Source organism: Rhinolophus ferrumequinum, chromosome 17, assembly GCF_004115265.2.
Source record: "Rhinolophus ferrumequinum isolate MPI-CBG mRhiFer1 chromosome 17, mRhiFer1_v1.p, whole genome shotgun sequence".
Classification (NCBI taxonomy): Eukaryota; Metazoa; Chordata; class Mammalia; order Chiroptera; family Rhinolophidae; genus Rhinolophus; species Rhinolophus ferrumequinum.
In genome coordinates this window covers 7,363,110-7,386,639 of record NC_046300.1, presented here as the reverse complement: position 1 = coordinate 7,386,639, position 23,530 = coordinate 7,363,110, and the positions used below count along the sequence as shown (strand labels likewise).

General features: G+C 38.4%; 1 protein-coding gene across 1 annotated transcript in view; it reads right to left on the bottom strand.

The window, feature by feature from the left end:
- The window catches only part of PRKAR2A (protein kinase cAMP-dependent type II regulatory subunit alpha), a 76,341-nt gene that overhangs the window by 29,258 nt on the left and 23,553 nt on the right, over positions 1–23,530 (bottom strand). The window contains exons 2-4 of the mRNA XM_033132502.1: positions 12,889–12,924; positions 3,721–3,773; positions 493–576 (exon numbers count right to left, since the gene is read on the bottom strand). Of these exons, the coding sequence (XP_032988393.1) occupies positions 493–576; positions 3,721–3,773; positions 12,889–12,924 (173 nt within the window). The remainder of the gene's footprint in view (positions 1–492; positions 577–3,720; positions 3,774–12,888; positions 12,925–23,530) is intronic.

Below are 23,530 nucleotides of genomic sequence, written 5' to 3'. Positions count from 1 at the left end.
AACTAAGTGACAAACAGGAAAAAAGCTAAAAGACAAAAATATTTTAAAAATCAATGTTACCTTATGACACCATGGATGGACCTAGAGGGTATTATGCTAAGTGAAATAAGTCAGAGAAAGACAAAAATCATATAATTTCACTTATTTGTGGAATCTAAAGATCAAAATAAATGAACAAAACAGAAACAGCCTCACAGATACAGAGACCAAACTGATAGTTGCCAAATGGGAGGGGGATTGGGAATGGGTGAAAAAGGTGAAGGGATTAGGAAGTACAAATTGGCAGTTACAAAATAGTCACAGGGATGTACAGTACAGGGGATATAGTCAATAATATTGTAACAACTGTAAGGTGCCAGGTGGGTGACTTATCGAGGGGATCACTTCATAAGTTATATAAATGTCTAACAACTATGTGGTACACCTGAAACTAATATAATATTAAATGTCAAATGTAATTGAAAAAAAAAATTTTTCTTAAATCAATGTTACCTGATCAAGATTTTTGAAAAGGAGAATATCTTTGCAAGCTTCCTGAAGTCTGCATCTTTGTTGATCAGTTTTAGGATGAATCACCTGCCAATCCAAGTAAAACCAAGACAATTTTAAATTCCATTTAAAAATCTTACTTTGCTTACAAATTAGTATATTTCTTTCTCCTAAAAAGTGGGAAAAATTGGGCCAGCCCGGTGGCTCAGGTGGTTACAGCTCCATGCTCCTAACTCCGAAGGCTGCAGGTTCAATTCCCACATGTGCCAGTGGGCTCTCAACCACAAGGTTGCCAGTTCGATTCCTCGAGTCCCGCAAGGGATGGTGGGCAGTGCCCCCTGCAATTAAAATTGAACACAGCACCTTGAGCTGAGCTGCCGCCGAGCTCCCGGATGGCTCAGTTGGTTAGAGTGAGTCCTCTCAACCACAAGGTTGCTGGTTCGACTCCCGCAAGGGATGGTGGGCTGTGCCCCCTGCAACTAGCAACGGCAACTGGACCTGGAGCTGAGCTGCACCCTCCACAACTAAGACTGAAAGGACAACAACTTGACTTGGAAAAAAGGCCCGGAAGTACACACTGTTCCCCAATAAAGTCCTGTTCCCGTTCCCCAATAAACTCTTTAAAAAAAACCAACCAAACAAAAAAAAAAACCTACTCTCACCAAATTAAGACAATGAGAATTAAAAAAAAAAAAAAGTGGGAAAAACTAAGAGCATATTTGCTATAATTTTAATTCTACACAAATACCAAGCAGTGCCCTGGTCGTGGAGGGCAATACAATAGGGGGTGAAGAGCACCCACCCTTGAGCCACCCACTGGCTGTGTGGCTGCCAGCAAGTCAGCTACCCCTTGGGAGCGCCCGAGTCCTCATCCGTATAGCAGAGGGTTATAGATTTGCTCATTTAACAAATATTAGACGTCTACTAGGTGTCAGGCACCGTCCTACCTCTGGGGACACAGCAGTGAACACACAAAAATATCTGCTCTCACATTCAATAAATACATAAAATATGTTAAGCGTGATAAGGCTAAGGAGAAAAATAAGGTAGGGAAGGGTGATAAAACGTGTGCATGTGTGTGTGTCAGATGCAGCCTGGGAAGATGACATCTGTGTAAAGAGCTCAAGGAAGTGAGGACAACTTGAGGCAGTGAGTCATGAGGACCATCCCTATGGGAAGAGCACCTCAAGGAGCGGAAACATCCAGTAGAAACAAGGCGTATGGTAGGGGAATAGCATGTTTGAGAAATAACCAGGAAACAGCAGTGACTGATGCAGAGCGAGGGGGAAAGATCAGGAAGAGACCAGGTTGGGGGAGTTGGGAGCGGGGGGGGGGGGGGGGGGGGTGATGCCCAAATCACAGAGGGTATTATAGGTCACAGAACTGAATGGAACTTTTCTCTAGTGACACGAAGGCAATTTGAGAGTTGTGGCTGAGGAAGAAAAGAGATCTGACTCATGTTTTTAAAGGCTCACACTGGCTGCTCTGTAAAGAACAGCCTTGAGGGAAGACATTTGAAGCCAGGAAGCTACTGTCGTGTTATCCTAGTGCCAGATGGTGGTGGTTAGGACCAGGGTGGTAGTGATAAATGTGCTGAGAAGTAGAGGAATTTGGGGTTATGTTTTGAAGACTGAGCCCATTGGATGTGCTGAAAAATTGAATGTGGGTATAAAAAACTGAGAGGAGCCAAGGGTGACCCTGAAGTTTTGGGCCTGAGCAACTGCCATGAACTGAGCTAAAGACTGTGGTTGGAGAAGAATGTTTAAAGGAAAATAATCAGGAGCTCATGTTAAATGGTTATACAAGCTAGAGTTCAAACATCAACAACTTATTAGATTATTATTATTAGTGGTAACTATAAAATTAGAATTGTCATAAGGATTAAATGAGTTAATACATGCAGTATTTAAAACAGTACCTGACATTTAGTAGGTGCTCAAAAACTATTACTATTATTATATGCAATATTTATTGAACTAAAAAAAGTAATTATTGCCTAATATTGCTGTTAAAATTGTGAGACCTATCAAGCTCCTTCCTAAGTATTGTCTTCACCCTAAAAAAAGTCTTCACTTAATCTAACCAGAAATAACATATCAAAAGTGTTAAGTATTTTGAATTTGTGATTTTAAAAAGTTAGTAAAAAACCATTTTAACTTTTTTTTTTTTAAATAGAGGATTTCTTCTTTATTTTATTGGGGAATATTGGGGAATAGTGTGTTTCTCCAGGGCCCATCAGTCCCAAGTCAGGTCATTGTCCTTCAATCTAGTTGTAGAGGGCACAGCTCAGCTCCAAGTCCAGTCGCCATTTTCAATATTAGTTGCAGGGGGCGCAGCCCACCGTCCCATGTGGGAATTGAACTGGCAGCTTTGTTGTTGAGGGCTCGCGCTCTAACCAGCTGAGCCATCCGGTCCCGTCCCCCCGCCAGCCCCGGCAGCTCAGCGGTAGTTCGTTGTCTTCAATCTAGTTGTGGAGGGAGCAACTCACTGGCCCATGTGGGAATTGAACCGGCAGCCCTGTTGTTCAGAGCTCGCACTCTAACCAACAGAGCCATCCGGCTGCCCATTTTAACTTTTAAAAGTCATCAAGAATTCTACAATATCCAGAATGTTAAAAATTTTTATATCTACATGTCTATTATATTCACACAATGGTAGCATTTTATTATTAGAATACTTCAGAAATCTTTCACAGGCTACTACTCATTTTAAGGCTAACCTGAAAAATCATTAAAGTTTCTTTTGTTAACATCCATCTTTTTATAATGATGCTTCATAGTTACTTTTATAGAAATAATTTGTTAATTGTACAAGAGTTTAAAAACCTGAGTTTTTTAAAAAGGCATTCAAAAGTCAACCACAGCCCTGTCACAACCACCGTTAACATCTGGGGTCTATCCTTCCAGGTATAACTGTTTGTACAAATAAATAAGTGGATAGATCGTTATTACCGCACTGTAATAAATGATCTCCATTTGTAGTACCTCTTTAGGAAGAATCCAACTGTTTGTCAGGAATGAATTCTTCTTCAGGTAACTGCTGACTCAGTTGGTTTGACAATGTTTAAGGCTTTGACAGCTACGCACCCTTTCTCACCAATACCTCAAATGGCATCTTGTTGATATTTTAATTTGTATGTATTTTAATTATCAGCATCATTGGATGTGGTGAGTAGAGGGGGTGAGTGGGGAATACAACAACTCTACCTAATACCTTGGCTGTAGTTCTTACCCTGGGATCAGTATCTTCCTCTTCCTCGTCAGGGTTGAAGGCCTCAGCACAGACTAAATTTGAAGAGAAAAAATAAAGAGAAAAATGAATAAAACAGATGTGTGCTTTTACTAGAAAAATAGGAAGTGAACACAATTTCTTTTTATTCACTGCTTGTGAAAGCTGTAATGATTTTTTTAATCCCTTCTCTGAATTGATAAATACATTAAGTACCTACTAATGCCAAGCATTCTGTTAGGTGCTAAAAAGCCAGCTTTCTGGGGGTTGGTTGTCTCAAACAGGAGAGAGATGATAAAACATACCATCCTCTGAATCCTATGGGAGTAGCAAGGACACACAAGGACATGCTTTCTCTGCTGAGTTATGAAGCAGGGATGGAAAACTACAAAGTACAATGTATGCAATATAAACACATGAACATGGAACAATGATGAAAACAATCAATTAAAATAGCTCAACATCATAATGAATGACTTAAAAATAAGAATGAATTTTTAACAAAATAAATACTATGTATCAGCCTCTCTTCTAGGTACAATATTATATAAACCTAAAACCAACTTGATTTTCTTTGGAGGTAACCTGTGTTTCTGCCAGTTGCCTACAGGACTTGCCTTTGTCATAATTCAAAGATTTAAAATACATTTACTGAACAACTGTTTAAGATAGCAAATATCAGACATAATATAAGTATCCATGAAAATAATACAGCTGTAAGAAAGAATAGTGAGGTGTAGGGAAAAACAAAAAAGGCAAGGTAACAGTACATTTAGTATGCCATCCCTTCCATCAGAAAGGACTTCCATGAGAAAGTAGGAGAACTAAGAATGGGGGAGGGAATAAAAATATAAATATGAATACATATACAAAAAATTTTGTTTATTTATTTTTCCAAAAGGAAACAGGATAAACCAGAAAGTAATGAAATTTTTTCCTAGACAGTAAGCAGAAACAAAAAAAAGAAGGTATAGGGAAAGGAATAAAACTTCTCTGAGGACATTCTTTTATACAGTTTTGACATTAAGTCATGTTAAATGTTTTATATAAAAAATTAAATTAAATTGATAAGGATGGAGGGACCCAACAACTGAAAAGAAAGAGAAACAAATGAACCTAACCACACATCTGGCTGATAACATAAACCACAGCGAAGGAAAAGAGAATTATTCTAAGTAGCTTATTAAAGTAGTACTCTGACCATCCACCCTCAATGGGGTATGTTCCAATGACAAAAAAGAACTGTTGTTGACTGGCACAGCAATTCCAAAACTCTTCTGTATGTATTACAGCAGGGAGTAAATAAGCATACACACTGATGTTTTCACTGGAGAGAAGAGGGATACAAACATGAAATAGAAGGATTAGGATTGGCAATGTCAGTGTAAGTCACCATTTAAAAATCTTACTCTTAGGTGTTAGTGGCAAAGATACAATGTATTATCTAGTGAATAAAAAATTGGTTGATTTCACTAACAAAACCGATTGGCTAGGAACAATCTAGCTGTGATCAGTGGTATTGCCCAGAAAATAGCAAACCTGTTCCTTCTTCACAATACAGGGGAAATTTCTCTTTTAATAAATGCTCAGTTATTTGCAATACCTGTGTGACCTGGAGGGATTTACCACAAATCTCCACCTTCTCCTCTGCATGATGGAGCTAACAGGAGTGATTCCCCTTTGAGGCCTGTCATGAGGATTCAATCAGGCAAGTGTCCAACACACAGTAAGAATACAGTGAGTTCCAACTCTTTGAACTGTAACTATTATCACTTCTGTTCTATTTGTTCTGGTTTTCAGAAATATTATTATCTTGGTTCTATTCTCTATCTCAGCTCTTTCAACAACTACCCTTTCTTCAAGGCTGCCCTCCATCGCAGATTTTGCCCTTAACGATTCTGCTTTTTTGGCCTTCTCTATGTATTTAACTTCTCCTTATTTTGTTTAGTTTCCTTACAATCTTTTTCTTCATCATGCCCATTTCCTTTTTCATCTCGGCCTATTCTTTTCTTGGCTTTTACTCAGAACTCATAGAGGCAAAGATTTTTTGCATTCTATAAGCATTTTGTAGTGGACCTTTCTAGTCTTCATTCCTCTACTATCTTTAATCTGTGAAGTTCACTCATAGGCTCTGCATTATTTGTTAGGGTTTACTTCTCATTTGTTAGCAGGCAAGGAGTATAAATGGTTTTTGACCCTATACTCAATTCGTGTGATGGCTGAAAAAGCCTATATATAAGGTGTGATAAAAAACTACGGTGAATGTTTAAATAAAAAAATTTATTACAGTACTTTTATTGTACACATTGCTATTAATCCCCCTCACTTTGAGCACACTTATCCTATGGTTCTTGCCACTTTCTATAGCGGTTCTAGAAGGCCTCTTTCATGAATGTCTTTAGTTGCGCTTTCTTGGCTGCCTCAATGTCCTGAATCCTTTTGACTTTAGGGAAGAGCCAGAAGTCGCACGATGCCAGATCTGGTGAATAAGGTAGATGAGGACACACCATAATGTTTTTATTTGACAGAAATTGCCATATACCAGAAGCGATGTGTGACATGGAGCATGTCATGATGGAGGGTGATTTATGGCACACTTTAAAACATACCTTCTCCCAACTGTAGCTCACACCCGACTGACTGCACCGAACAAGATGAAACTTGTCACACACTAAGGTTTGACGTGCTGCTTCCCGTATTGAAGATGCCTGCCTTTCCCTTGGATGGCACTTGACAGCAGCATTCACTGTATTTTTTTATCACACCTCATATCTACAACTAGGGGACAAGGGGATACATACCACTCTCAATGTAACTCCTGGTTTCTTAGGGACATTTACTCACTGCAGCCCTGCTCTAGCTGTATCCCAGCTTCCTGTTCCTCACTGATTCTCTGAACTAATGGGATACCTGAAAAATGGTGACCCCCAGCATGTCCTATAGACAGGACTCCCTTCCCTGCCCAGCCTATAATACTCTACTCGTTGGACCACACCTCCTGTGCCATGATGCCATTACTACTCTGCCCAACAGGCTCCCAGTACCCTTAAATAGAGAAAACTCAGGGAGAAGGGAGTAAGAGGCTAGACACCCCCCGAGGCCCTAGAACAGCATAAGGTGACACTCTGCAGAGGGCTGTCCAGCCCCTGGCTGGTTTCGGTTTCCGTTTCCGGTAGCTGAGCCAGGGAAGTGACAAAGGGATGTACCTAATGACTAATTACCTTTCTCCAAGCCACTCCTGCTTCTGCAAGAGAAAATCAGGGTGTTTATCTCAGATCTGTCCGAAAGAGTAAGGCAGACACACGCCTGAGTTCTTAGATGTCATTGTTACTACGCTTTGCATCTTCACGGGTATTTTGTAGGTGGCTCAGGAAGCTGCACTGAGGGCAGCTGACCAGACACTACGTTCCCCGGCAAGCCTCTTGGTTCTCTGTGCTCCGATGAATGCTGGCGTTATCAGCCCAGTTTTCGAAACTAGACATTTGGAATTCACCATGACTTCCTTCTTTCTCCTCTTACCCAATGAATACATCAAATTCTACTTCAGAAATATTCTCATTTTGACCTTTATTCAGTCTACTCCAATTGCTACTCTTTAGTCCATGACTTCAAAATGTCTTCTTAGAAAAATGCATTTTAAAAAAAGCCTTGGAGACAGGTGGGTACATGGGTACTATTATACTTTCTCTAGTTTTGCCTCTATATGAAAATTTTCGTTTAAAATAATAATCTTCAATGATGAGACTGAATTTCACTGATAAGGACGCTTAGTCTTGGGCTAGCGTATCGCCAGGTTTGCTTTTCCTCTGATTTTAGAGGAAAGTACTTTAGCAACTTAACTCATTTTTATATTTTTAGACATTAATATAACTGAGGCAGCAAATGTTACAGTCTTCAAGTCTTAAGGTACAGAACTATGATTTAAACAGAGGTAATTTTCATTAAAAATTATTAATATGCTTCTGTTAGTGGGAAAACATTGTCTTTATTTTTCAAAACTGGTAACTGTTTCCCTTTTGTTTTGAACTGCGGACTCGCCACCCTTTGCTCTCTTTCTCTGTTTACACCCAACCTCTCTACTTCTTCCTGATCTTGATCCCAAATTATTTTTCTGATTTTCTGTATAAAAATGCACTTTTAAGTGTCTGTGTGATTGCTGCCCTTACATTCTACACATCAGGGAGCTTGTCTCAGCGCACAAGTTACCTGAGAAATGGTGACTCCCATTTCTGGGCGAGGCTGTGCGATCTCCTAGTGTAGCCTCAAGAACTCCACTGAGGGCACGGGATGCTTAAGGCCTACTGAAAATGAAGACTAAGGGCAGCACAGCCCATTGTTCGAAGGAATTTATTTTGCTGCCAGTCTCCAGCAGATGTCACTAGCCAGTAATATGAAACTGTACAAAGTGACAATAGATTATCCAGCACAATTTTTCTTCTTTCAAATTTTAATTGGTGCTTACCTCATCCAGAAATGTGAATCGTTAAAATGTGCTGTGAGAGAAAACCGTTTCATTTCTACAAAGAAATGAGCACAGATCCCGGTCACAGGCCTGAGGCCCTGTGCTGTCCTGCCAGGCTCCACGAGGAGTTAATACAGCCTGGGTGAAGGAGCCTGCTTGGGCCGCCATAACAAAACACCACAGACTGGTGGCTTCCACAACAGAAATTCATTTTCTCACAGTTCTGGAGGCTGGGAGCTCAAGCTCAAGGTACTGGCAGATTTTGTTTTTCCTGAGGCCTCATTTCTTGACTTGCAGATGGATGGATGTCTTCTTGCTGTGTCCTCACATGGCCTTTTCTCTGAGCTTGCACTCCTTGTGTCTCTTCTTTTTTACAGGACTCCAGTCCTACTGAATTAGGGCCCCACCTATGTGACCTCATCTAACCTTAATTAACCACTTTCCACGCCCTATCTCTAAGTAGAATCACACTGGGGTTAGACCTCAACATATGAATTTGAGGAGGACGCAAGTCTATCCATACCATTGGGTTTCAAAGTTATTTTAAGCAACGTTTAGTAATATTTCAGCTGAAGACAGCTATGGATGAAAAAAATACTGAATACTGTGAAAAGGATATAAAGACAAAAATCACTATTTAAGTACATTTTAAGTAGGAAAGCCCTATAAGGCAGGAATGTCTGTGAAGGGCACCTTCATGCAGAAATGAGTGACTGACATGGCACCAGATTCTCAGCAGACTGTTCTGTTGACTGTATTACAGTTATCACTCGAGTTACGTATTCCCTGCCTAAATGTGGCATGATGCTAACACACAAATTTCCAATTAATGTGCTTTGAAGCTTCAACATATATTTAATAAAGGGTTTTTTTGGATGACATTTTATTAATTACACACTAACATTTCAAACTCAAAGATAGTTAATAGTTAACACTAACTCAGGACTGCTTCAAGAAAGCTGCCTTTAAAGAATTCATAAACTCTCTTCATTCGATGGAGAGAGACTTTCTGCTACAACTTAAAAGTTGGAAGGCACAGCTTTTCAAGTCCAGTGCTTGCAAGGGAGAGGCAGCCTCAAGAGGGAAAGAGCTCCTCTTTGAAGCTACACACACCGAGCTTGGATCCATCCACCCATTCTTTCTCCATACTCGCAATCTTTGGTCTCTTCAGTGGTTAAAAGGGGATAACAATATTAGAACCATATGAAGGGTTAATAATAGGAGGTGACATTTAAATCACAAGGCTGGGCTCACAGAAGACACTCAGTAACTGCTCGCTTTCCTATGCTGCTTTATGTTCCAATTATTGTCAGAGACCCTGAGTTGTTGAAATCTTTTCTACAGTCTCTGACACAGGACACATGTCCCCACACACTAGTTTTTGCTGAAGTCTTTGGATCACATCAGGAGCCCCACGCCTCACCTCTTTTCAACCTTATTTTATCTCCTCCCCCACAGCCAGGCCCAGTTCATCCCCCTCTGAATGCTAAGACATTCTTCCAAGTAGAATCCTTCCCGGTATTAGCCAAGTTAGTAACTATGTTTTTTTCAACTTTTAGTGCAATTTCTGCCTTCCTTCAAAAAGTTTCTGGTATTTCTTCTGCCTACAGTAATTTTTCCTCCTAATTCCTGATCCCTTCCTTCCTTCCATCCATTCATCCATCCATATTTACTGACATTATTCTAAGTGTTAACTATATAACCAATGAACAAAGCACATAATTCCCTGCCCAATAGGAGCTTACATTCTAGTATAGGGAACTAGGTAATAAATAGGATAAATAAGTTAAAAGAGATAGCTAGAACAGTAAGGAGAAAATAAAGGGAGACGGGGCGTGGGGGTGGGGTGAGGTGTGTGTGTGTGTGTGTGTGTGTGTGTGTGTGATCAAGAACCTACTGAAAGTTAATGATCATGAACTGAAAGTAAGATCAATCAACAAGGCTGTGTATTTCCTTCAATCAAGAACAGCTGTGGGGGTAGACACAGCATAAGCACAGAGCTGGACTTAACCAGAATGTGATTTAGCCAAGCAAGTAAAAAGGGCAAAATAAATGGAGGGTATGTGCCAGGGAGTGGTTATACTCACTGATCAAGGAACTTAAGGTCAGTGAAGAGCAAGTGACGAACAGTGAAAGGAAGCAGGATCGATGATGTGTGGGGGTTGGAGCAGGAGCTGAGAAGTAGCAGGCAGCGGTGCACGCGGAGCGCTGATTCAGGGCATGAAGAGCTGTGATGGCTGTCACACCAGAGGACGACCATGGGAACACAGGGAGGAAGACAGGATCCTTGGGAGAGAGGACGCCAAAGAACAGAAGGGCCAGACTCTGAAGCATTATCTATATGGGAATAACAAGGAACATCCTGGAGATTGTGAGGTGACTGAAATGAGGAGGGGCGGTGGCTGGTAGAATATAACAGTGTGAGGTTTGAAGCGGAGAATTTTAGGGAGGAGGGAAAGAGAATGATTTGGAAGCAGCAATGAGGAGCATGAGAAACACTGACCCATCTCCTGTCAGCGTTACAAGGAAGGTGGAAGAGAAAAGAGCCACCGTTTGAGAAGCCTGCAGGGTAAGGCAAGCTTCAGCCAGAGCACGAAGATGAAGGCTGCACTCAGAAAACAGGCTGGGATTTAGAGGATTTACCTGAACATCGACCAAGAGTTCCAAAGGGTACAAGAAAGGATCCGTAGAGATGGGAAGGGTAGTACCTAGGACTCATGCTACCTCTGGGCACATTATCACCTGGACTGTTGCAAGTTACTTAACCTCTGCTTTGCCCCCAGTTTCCTCATCTGTACAATGGGGATAATTACAGCATGTACCTCACAGTGTTAATGTAAGAATTATGTTCAACAACACAAGAAGGCATTGAGAAAGACTTTAAAACTGTGCACCTAGCACATCATCTGGATGAGGCTATTTTCTCTCCTGCACATTCATTTGGGATTCTTTTAAGAATCTTTTATTTTCGCTTAACATTTGGATAATATTAAAGTTTTAAATCTTCAGTAAGATGGTAAAATCTAAGGGGGAGGAATAATAACAGGTACTTGTCTGAGTCCTCCACAGTTCAAGGACTGAACCACAGACAGAGCCCAAGCCGCAGTTCATGAACTGACACCATCTGTGACCTCTGGAGATGTCACTGTATTCTCCATCTCCCACATCTGTCCTCCAGACGTCCAGGAATATTATTAATCTTCCGGGGAAAAAGCGATGCAGGGCAGGGATGAACAGAAATGGGAGATAATCATTCATGGGCCTTGCACCAACCTTAATCCTTACTCTATTTCTTTTCTGAAAATGACTTCTCTATACGTAAGAACACATTCTTCAATCTCTTTTCAACAGACTTTGGTGTACAACCTTACCAAAGGCTTTCTGAAAACATAATAAGCTGATTTTTGTCAAAGGAAAGGATTGAGGGACAGAAAAGGGTAAATGGAAGGGTAAGAAACCTTCCCTGAACAAGGAGATGTGAAAGAATAATGTGACACCTACAGCTTGCAGAGCAATTTTGAATCACATTAACATCCCACTGTACAACCAAATAAACTCTAGATGTATCCAAAATTCAAACAATTTTTATGAAAATCTTTTACAAAATATATTTATCAGCTCTATGAAAAAAAGAACTTTTCAGCTTAGGAGCAATCATAAAAAAAAAAAGAAGAGGATGTATATATTCAATAAATATTTGCTGTGTCTGCTATGTGCCAGGCAGTGTTCAAGATACCAGTTACATAATAAAAGTTTTGAATCAATAAAAAACAGTAAAATTTAAATAGCACAACCAATGTGGAAAACTTTGCATTAAAAATTTCAAATGGTTACTTGAAGCTGAACGGTACCCTCCACAACTAAGATTGAAAGGACAACAGCTTGACTTGGAAAAAAGGCCTGGAAATACACACTGTTCCCCAATAAAGTCCTGTTCTCCTTCCCCAATAAAATCTTTAAAAAAACAACAACAACATTAAAAAAAAAAATTTCAAACGGTTAAAAATCATGATAGAAATTTACTCAAACTTATAAAAAATAATCTAGGCCATTCACAGTTAAAAGGGAAAAATATTAATAAACTAGTCCCATAAGAAAACCAAACCAGATTTCCCATGTTTGGAAAACATTAATTTTTGTTAATAATCAAAGGGATGCCAAATAAAACAATCTGAGGTACTATTTTACATCTAAACTAAATGAATAGGCATCGTACATATTAGTGAGATGGTTTTGGAAAAGAGGCCTTTGCAGGATATCCTGCTTCCTGCAGTCTATTCTGTAGACTTGTCTCTAGAAAGCGACAAACAGAAAAAGCCAACGCAATGCTCAGTCTCTAACCAGGGAATGCCACTCCCAACACTGTAACTAAGGAAATAATTTAAGTGGCTCAAAAATAAAGTATAAAAGTTAATGGCAGCATGATCTAGAAAACCAGAAACAGTGACATGAGAAGTAATTTTTAGAAACCATAATTACGAACATGGAAAAATATTAATGACATAAATGAGACAAATTATAGCAACACAAAAATATGTACATATATATTCAGAACTTAAAATAAAACAGTGAAGAAATCACAGATGATTTTAATATGTTTTGAATACTATTAAATTTTCTTTTTATTAAAAAGATCAGTTTGTTTTTATTTAAGATAATCTTATCTTAAAATAGCTATTTGGCAGTATATTATGAAAGAGAACACATACCTGATACTCGCCGATCAAATCTACCAGGAATTGGAACTGCAAAACAAAAAAGCAACATTTAGTCATCATTATGTCACATGACCCCGTTTTTATCCTCCATTTTTGCAAAGATCTTTGACAACAGTACTAAGCACCTCAATACAAAGTGGTGGGTCAATTCACACTCTTCATAATCAACCACAGATAGTAGTTCAACATGATCATATAAAGATAACATAGAAACTAATATATCTCTTTGAAAACAAGCTCTTTATAACCTCAATGTACTCAAAGTGGCAATTTTATTTCTGCTCATATCCATTTTCAATCTAATTTATATCATACCAATGAATAAGAAGTCTAACAAATTTATTGGAAATGTTATGATATCAAAATTAAATTTTTTCTTTAATATTCTTGAAAGATAAACCCAAGACCTGATAGATAATAGCATTTAAATTTCATTTTAAAATAATTTAATGAGCATTACACTAAAATGAAAAATAAATTAAGCATTAAGTTATACTCTCCCTTAACATGGGGTGGATTTTCTCCTGTCATGATTAGTGTATTAATCAGAAAAATGTACCACATGTCTTTATGTTGGGGAAAAAAAAACACAAAAGTTTTCTCTATGCTAATTTTTTTCTATTTTTCACCTATCATTCCATGGTTATCTAAATTCTTGCTACTAAACTATATCATTTGTATAAGGGCTTTTTTTTTCCTGTTTTTTTACCTTCAAAGCTTAATCTGATTGTTTTTATTAAAATATCTTCTCACCCTTCAAAAGAGAGAAATTTGAGTATTAGTGAAAAACAAAAATATGGCTCAAAGAGCCAAACTCAACTAATGTGAAGCCTTTGAAACATTAGACCCAGGAAAGAGGCAAATGCTCATTCAGCATAATAGGACTAGAATTATCTTTTTGTGTAGTATGGGGTCAAAGTCATGTTACTAGAACAAACAGGCAAAAAAAATCGAAAGAAAACCCCAGCCATTACCGATAGAAAGTATCTACAAGAGTCCCTCACGGCTTCACTGCTTCTCAATGAGAGTGGATCAATCAAAATTAATCCAGCCACCAGCAAAGAAAGATGATAAATTCAGTTCAACGAACATTATAGGTAGGGTACCTAGTATGTGCCATGCACTGCAGTAGACTATTTTATAGACATAAGTGAACCAAAGAAAGACCTCTGATTTCATGGAGCTTGCATTCTAGCTTGAGGGATGTGGGAGAGTTTCCTATGATCATTTGAAACACAAGTCCCTCTCACTCAGGTAGACAGAGGAAATGTACACCCGCACATGTCCTCAGCCCAGGCCTCATGGATTTCCATAACTGAAGCCCCACTAAATGTTAGCATACAACCTAAAATGATAAAACATACACTGAAACCATTTAGCAAGGGTGCTACCAAAGGATACCTCAAACAAAGGATTAGATATCAAGATTATAGAACTATTATAAAGTAAGAACAGTATATTTAAACAATTAAAGACATAAAAGGAATCAAAAGTATAAAGAGAAAGAATAAGATACAACCAGGGAGTCTTGAAAAAACAACAACAAAAACTTGAACTTCTAGGGGGAAAAAATTCAGTCATTGAAATTAAAAACTGTAATGCAAAGCACCTTCTCTCAATATATAACACATAAAAATGCTGGAAAAGTAATTTTAAAACACCACTACCAACAACCTACCACAATATTGATTTAAAGGTACAAATTTAAATGAAAGGGGAAATTAGAAAATACCTTGAGACGAATGAAAAAGCACAATATACCAGAACTTATGGGATGCGCTGAAAGCAGTACTAAGGGGAATTTATAGCTGTAAATGCCTACATTTAAGAAGATCTCAAATTAATCACCTAATTATACACATTAAAGAAGCAAGAAAAAAAGAGCAAACTAAACTCAAAGCTAGCAGAAAGAAGGTAAGTCAGAGTGGAGATAAACTATAAAATAGAGCACAGAAAAAAATATAATAAATAAATAAAATTAAAAGTTGATTCTTTGAAAGATCAACAAAATCAATAAACTGTTAGCTAGATTAACTAAAAAAAGATGATTCACATTACTAAAATCAGAAATAAAAGTGGGGACGTTACTACTGAATATACAGAAATGAAAAGGATTATAAGAGAATACTGTGAAAAACAGTATGCCAACAAATTGGATAGCCTCAATGAAATAAACAAATTTTACAAACACACAAACTTCCAAAAGTAACTCAAAAAGAAACAAAATCTTAACAGACCTATAATAAGGAAGGAGATAGAATCAGTATCAAAAACCTCCTAACAAAGAAAAGCCCAGGACCAGATGTCTTCACTTGTAAATTCTGCTAAACATTTAAACAATTAAGACTAACCCTTCTCAAAGTCTGCCAAAAAACTGAAGAGGAGGGAACACTTCCTAACTCCTTTTATGAGGCCAGCATTATTACCCTGATACCAAAGCCAGACAAAGACACTATGAGTAAAATATACATTATGAATATAGACATAAAAATCCTCAAAAAATGCTAGCATACCAAATCCAGCAACATATTAAAAGGATTATACAACATGACCAAGTAGCATTTATTCCAGGAATGCAAGGGTGGTTTACATAAGAATATTAAACAACATACATCACATTAATAGAACGAAGGGGGAAACAAACTACATGATCATCTCAATGATTCAGAAAAGCACTTGACAAAACCCAATACTCACGGTAAAAAAAAAAAAAAAAAGAATAAACTAGAAATACAAGAGAACTTCCTCAACATGTTAAAGGTACATATGAAAAACCCACAGCTAACACCACACTCAATGGTAAAAGGCTGAAAACTTTCTTCCTAAGATTGGGAACAAGACAGAATGCCTGCTTTTGCCACTTCTGTTCAACATACTACTGGAAATTCTAGCCAAAACAATTAGGCAAAAAAAAAATAAATAAAATAAATAAAAGGCATCCAAATTGGAAAGGTAAAAACTAAAATTATCTGTTTGCAGAATGACATGATCTTATAAGAAGAAAACCTTACAGAATCCACAAATGTGATAAAATTTCACTTTTATTCTTTTGTCCAATCATATTTTTATATAAATTCAAAGTAAATTAAATGCATGCCTGGTCTTAAAATAAACAATTTGTTGAAACTCACTAAATTTGTTTCGCAATATACTGACCTAAAATTTTAAAATGCAAACTTAAAGGCACTATTTTTATTTATCATGCCCAAAAGACAAAATGGTTTTTTAAAATTCTTAATGTGTTCCCTGTTACTGTGAAAGAGTCCAAAAGTGTAAAAAAAAAAAAAGTTGACTTGCAATGGAAAATGTAATTAAAAATAAAGGAGACTTAAAATATTTGGCTTGAATTAGTGACTGAGTAGATAAAAAGGTGAATAAAATGGGTAAAAAGCATGCTGCCTGATAAACCTATGTATTATTTAAGTTTCAATCAGTACGTGTCTTATAAGCTTTTAAAAGACCAGAAGAGACAACTACAGTTGTGGCAAGATATACCAAAGCAATCGATGACTACAGTACAGAAACCATCTTGCTCTAATTTCACCACCACTTAGAGAGCTCAAAACAGAGCACATCAGACTTTATGTGGATCAGACAAAATATTCAACCAACATAACAAGTATGAGAAATCTTTCCAGCAGAAAACAATACCTAAAATGCCTTCCTTTTTCTATTATAAACAAATAGAGTTGTACCTCGGTTTTCGAACGTCTCCGTTGACGAACATTTCGGTTTACGAACACTGTAAATTTTATGAATCTATGGTATCAATAGATCGTAAAATTTTCAGTTTTAGGGGTTGATTTTAAAGGTCTGGAACAGATTAACCCATTTTGCATTATTTTCTATGGGGAAATCGTACCTCGGTTTTCGAACATTTCAGAACTCGAACGATCTTCCGGAACAGATTACTGTTTGAAAATCGAGCTACCACTGTACTGAAAGGAAGACTTAAAATTTAGGTTAACTGATCTGAAAACATGTGCCTTAAAAACATTAACAGGGGCCGGCCCGGTGGCTCAGGCAGTTGGAGCTCCATGCTCCTAAATCCGAAGGCTGCCGGTTCAATTCCCACATGGGCCAGTGGGCTCTCAACCACAAGGTTGCCAGTTCAACTCCTCGAGTCCCGCAAGGGATGGTGGGCTGTGCCCCCTGCAACTAAGATTGAACACGGCACCTTGAGCTAAGCTCCCGCTGAGCTCCTGGATGGCTGAGTTGGTTGGAGCACGTCCTCTCAACCACAAGGTTGCCGGTTTGACTCCCTCAAGGGTTGGTGGGCTGCACCCCCTGCAACTAGAAACGGCAACTGGACCTGGAGCTGAGCTGCACCCTCCACAACTAAGATTGAAAGGACAACAACTTGATTTGGAAAAAAGGCCTGGAAGTACACACTGTTCCCCAATAAAGTCCTGTTCCCCTACCCCAATAAAAACAAAAAACAAACAAAAAAAAACATTAACAAATGCAATCTCAGTGGAAACTACGATTCATCATTCCTAATGAAATGAACTCCTAAACGCTCACATGCCCTGAAAATTAAAACATGCTTCTTAGAGCAGGTGGAATATTGTATGTGGTGGACAACATTAAAAAGATGCTGGAGAAATTAAAACATTTCCGAAAGTCTCTCCTATTTTAACTTCAAACCTGTGATGAACAAGATAATGGAATCTTCGTTATGAATGTCACAGGGAATGGCATACATAAATACCCAAAGCACATAATCCACGCACAACCACAATGGGGCAAAGCTCAGGAGGAAACAGAATTCCACAACTGCTGGAAAAGCAAACAGTAGAAATACTCAATTTACAGGGAGGCTGTGAGGACGCTAGCAGCACCAACTGTGTACAGACGGATGATGGGAGCAGGGCATTAATGAGGGCCTTGTGTTTGCGGGACCAGTATAACATAACACAATACAGTAAATCTCAAAAGTGGAATACAAAGCAGCTGTTAGGGCAGGCCCATACGAGTGGTTAATCACAATGAAGGGATTGCCAGGATAGGCTGCCACCAACAGGTGGCAGGTGTGCCACACTCCCCTGGGTCAAGGGATGAAAGTGCATCTCTAGGCAAGATGAAACAGCCTGAGGAATGCCCCAAAGGCAAGAAAGTTTTTAGGGAGTGTAAACATCCCAAGGTGCTTGGAAACACAGATGATGGAAAAGCAGATGTCAGAGAAGGACCACGCAATGAGGCAAGAAAAGCCCAAGAAAAGTGCTGGGCAGCCCATTTAGGGGTCTGAGACTCAAATTAGAGAAAAGACAAAAACCAACCACCATGATTTCATACACACAGATGCATTCTGCTTTCTTTCTCTGTGGGTCGGAAGAGGGAAAGAATGCTGCTATTCTATCTTCACTTTTTCTCTTTCTGTAGAATCTTGTGCTGGTGAAACTAGGCACGTGGTCATCAAAGTTTAAAGCAGAAGCCCCAGGGGTGTGTTTGCCTTGGTACGGTAATTTCTGCTGGTACATGAGTACCAATAATGAGGCCACCTCACAGAGCCTCGTCTCCTGTCTGCCCAACATGTGATATCCATCTTCCCACTACCTACCTACAGAAAAACTCTTACCTGGCCCTACTAGGGCCTACTAATTTTAAAGCAGCTTTCTCTAAAATCAGTTTTTCTCTATATTGTCCTTCTATATTAATTTCTCTATCCTTGAACTACATAAAAATCACTCAATATTGTTGTTGCCAAATACATATTCCTTCATTTAACAAATAATTACTGAGCTCTTCCATGACAGGCACTACACTATCCAGAGGGGAAGTAAGTGATCCAGATATGGCCCCTGCCCACAAAAGTCTTAAGAGCCTCCTGAGTGACCCAAAATAATCACATCATAATCAAGATAATGTGATTATACACTACAACATATGTGAGTACAGTGTGCTCTGTGCACACACAGGAAGAGCGTCTACAGAGAAGTAAGGAAGGTCCCTGGTCTACAGAAAGTAAGGTCTAAACATGGTTGGGCTGGAAGGTAAGTGAGCTTGTGATTTCAGAAAATGAAAGGAGTATAATATGAGCATGAGCAATGTGGAGAAAAAGCCCAGAGAGGAGGGAAAGAGGTGAGCAAAGATATTTTGAAAGCCATCCTGGTAGAGAAATATTCAAAACCAAAAGTCTGGAGAATAGTGACCAAGGCTTGATGGAGAGGAAGTATTAACCAGGAGCAGAACAAAGAAAGAACTCTCCATCTCAGGACCAGGGAGTGGCAGGCAAGTCGTCCAGGAGAGAACACCTGTCCTCCTGCTCAGCAGACTCTGTGGGTTCTCTGCTTCCCCACAGCCCTGTCAGCTGTATGACCACTGGAAAGAGGATCGGGGACTTGGACACCCCACACGAGGTGGAAATGAACAGAAACCACTGGGAAATGTTCCCTGTGAGGGGATTAGCTGTGGACACAGCACTTCTGTTACAACATGAGGGACCTGGAGCACAGGGCATCATCGTAGATGGGATTTTATAAAGATCATCCTGACTGCAGCTAGTGGAGGAAGGTAGTGGCTTAGCTTAGAGGTGTGGCTGTGGACAGGAAACTGGATTCCGGACAAGTACAGAAAATATAATCTGTACAGTTTAGTAACAGACTCAATGTTTACTCCACAAGTGGCAACAGAATCAAATGGTATCCCTACAATTATAAAAGACCAAGTATTCAATATGGATATCATCCAATCTGTAAAGAAGGGTGCTGTCATGGATTCCAAAGTCATAAAATGTCAGCGTTGCAAAGTATAAAGTCATCTGGTCTGGCCATGGCAAGTAGGTTTCATCTCTCATGGAACTCTGATGTCACTGGTCCAGCTGATTCATCCTTGGCTCTTTCGTTTCTTTCATTACTCACATCTACTTCATTAACAGCTCCGTCTGTTCTTCCTCCCACTTTATTTCTTGAATCAGTCCACTTTTCTCCACCTCCATTGTTACCTAGTCTGAAGCACATCACTGCTTGCCTGGATGACTGCATCAGCCTCCAAACTCGTCTTCCCGCTGCCAATCTTGCTCCTGTCAATCTTTTCTCCACACAGTTATCAGAGTGATCTTAAAATTTTGGAAGACAATTTGGCAGTTTCTGTCAAAATTTTAAATGTGAACTGCCTCTGACCTAGCAACAATTCCACTTCTATGAATATGTTCTAAACAAAATTCATATAGATTCACACACACACACAATCACTATAGTATCGTATGTAATAGCAAAAAAAAAAAAAGTGGAAATAAAAATTGTCTGAAAAAACAAATTACGAAATACTGGTGCAGCTAAAGTATGAACCTCTAATGCAATCATTAAAATGGATGCGACAGACCCATATGAACTGAGACAGGGAGACCTTCAAAATATATTGTTATGTGGAAAAAAATTGCATAAGCACAGTAAGTACAATCCTAACTTTCTAAAAAGTTTGTCTGTAATCAAACTATTACATGTCACAAATTTAAAAGCTAAACAGTACTAGAAGGCTATAATTAAGAAAACAACATCAACAAAACACATCTAATCCATCTCTAATCTCTCTCTCCCCACTCCCAATTCCTATTATGTTGGATTTTCTGTCCCTTACAGCCATACCTACTCCTAATCAATACAGAAGCCAAAAGCAAATTCTGCCTATAAAGATGCAAAGAATGCTGGAAATTGTAGAGATGGAGTAACATCTAATATTTCTGTGGCAGGATCTGGCCTAAACACGTCATAGGTATTAAGTCACTTAGTTCTCACACACATTTTACGAGGTACTACTTAATAAAGATTCTAAGGCAAGAAAGGATAAATAACTCACTCTAACTAAATAGCTCTAAATTACTAACAAAGGTGGAATCAGACGAGATGGCAGGCAGTCTTAGCTTCATAGCCCGTGCTCTCAGCCACACAGGTAGCTGTGGAAGGAGAACATCCAGAATAACCCCAGGGATGCTAGCAGGTAACTGGGTGACACTCGCATCCACGGTACTTTATGAAAGCACCTTCTTTCTTGAAATGCCTACATATCTTTTAAAATGAAATTAAAAGCCATCATTAGAAATCTGTATCTGGGGTTCTGATTGAATAATTTCTGAGTCTAGCTCAGATTATCAAATATTAGTACTTTCAAACTACAGTAGCCCCCCTTTTGTTTTCCATGGTTTCAGTTACCCATGGACCCCAGTCTGAAAATAGTAAATGGAAAATTCCAGAAATAAACAGTTCGTAAGATTTAAATTGCACACAGTTCTGAGTAGCATGATGAAATCTAAAGCCTTCCCGATCCTTCCTGCCAGGAACGTGAATCATCCCTTTGACCAGCGTATCCACGCTGTATATGCTACCCACCCGTTAGTCACTGAGTTGCCATCTTGGTTATCAGGTAGCTGTGGAGATACTACTGAGATTGTGTTCAAATAACCTTTATAATAAGGAGGTTAATGCCACATCACTGTGCCTATGTCAATCACCTCGCTCCATCTCCTCGCGCAAGCACTGCGTATCTCACAGCTGCACAAGGACGAGTACAGTACAATAAGGTAGTTTGAGAGAGACCACATAACATTGATTACAGAATATTGCTACAATTGTTCTATTTTATTATTACTGTTAATCTCTTACTGTGTCTAATTTATAAAGTAAACTTTACCATAGGTATGTGTGTATAGGAAAAAAACAGTTTGTATAGGATTTCATACTATCCAGTTTCTGGCATTCACTGGGGTCTTGGAATGGATCCCCCTTGAATAAGGAGGGACTACTGTAATCAAAATTTACTGAGGAACCAGGTCCAAACTGAGTATTTTTCTAATTTAAAATGAATTTATTTAAGTATAAAAGGAAAGTAGAAGTAACAGCACTGGGTCATTGATAAACGTCTCAGCCTGGAGCTGCAAAAGCTGGGGACAGGAGAACAAAACAAACAAAAAGCCACTTTTCTTAAATAACAGCTTATTTTTTTTAAAGTCACAGCTTTATAGAGAGATAATTCACACACCATACAGTTTACAATTTAAGGTGTACAATGGTTTTTAGTTTTATTCACAGAATTGTGTCTCCATTACTACAATCAATTTTAGAATATTTTCATCACCTCAAAAAGAAACCCCTTACCCATCAGCACTCACTCATTTCCCCAACCCCCTTAGGCCTAGGCGACCACTAATTTGCTGTCAGTCTCTATAGATTTACCTATTTTGGACATTTCATATAAATGAAATATAATAGCTGGCCTTTTGTAGCATGTATCAGTACTTCATTTCTTTTTGTTGTCAAATAATATTCCATTATGTGGCTAAAACACATTTTGTGTATCCATTCATCAGCTGGTGGACATCTGGGTTGTTTCCACTTTTTCGCTATTAAAAATAATGCTACTATGAACATGAACATGCCTGTTTTGTGGATATGTTTTCACTTCTCTTGCGTATATACCTCAGAGTGGAATTTCTGGGTCATACTCTATGTTTAACCTTTTGAAGAACTGCCAGACTGTTTTTCAGCAGTGTATGAGGGTTCCAATTTTTCTGACTCCTGGCCACCACTTGTTGCTGTCTTTTTTATTGTAACAAGTGGGTGTAAAGTATATCTCATGGTTTTGATTTGCATTTCTAATGGCTGATGTAAACTGTTTTATTTATTACTGCTAAAAATCCTTATTTTTGAAGAGCTAACAGAATTTCATTCATGATCATCTTAAAAAAATCATCTCTGCCCCTGTGACCTGATGGTGAAAAACAATTCTCAAGTTCATAATCCATAAGTCAGTCTGGACTTCACAATCATTTAAATAGGGCATATAGAAATATGTGCAAGAATTTAACCATACAAACCTACTTCTAGGATTTCGTCAAGGAAATGACTGTAAATGTGTATTAAGATGTATGCAGGGATGCCAGTGTTCAGCAGCCTGAGTCCAGTAACAGCTGACTTCCAGTAAATTGTACATCATTTATATGACGAAATAGTCTGTAGATTTTAAGTAGATATTAAATACTGTACTAAAATGGAGAAAATATTTAAAAGATATTAAAAATATTCAGGATATACTATAAATACAAAACTCAGATTAAAAATCGGAATATACAATATGATTACCTTTGTAAAATACACACACATACAGAGAGAGAGAGAATGAGAATAAATGAATGAAAGGCAGGCAGGCAGAGAAAAAAGTCCAGAAAGTTATATATCCATGTCAAAACTGCTGATCTGCATGCCATATTTTTTATATTCTTTTTTGCTTAAGTATAATCTGTAACTTTTAAAAGCAATTTAAAAACAGCTGTTAACATTTTTATTGAATGCTTTTTCCTTTAGCTCCTCACACCTGAACCAACACGCTGACTTTTTTATACATGTCCATGTATATGAATATACTACACTGTCTTATATACAGAGGCTGGTCTCAATGAGGTTTCTTTCATGTGCTCCTAAAAGAGGTATTCCTGAGTTTACTTTGCTCTGGAACTGTCCTTTCAGCCACAATATCCTCCAAACTGCTGCTGGGTAATCTTCTCCCACTAATTTCACTTTAAATCTAACATTAGAACAAAAATTGTAGAAGTTGTGCTATGCAATATGATAGCCAATAGTCATATAAGGCGATTTAAATCAATTTTAAATTAGGTAAAATTTAAATAAAATTAAAAGTG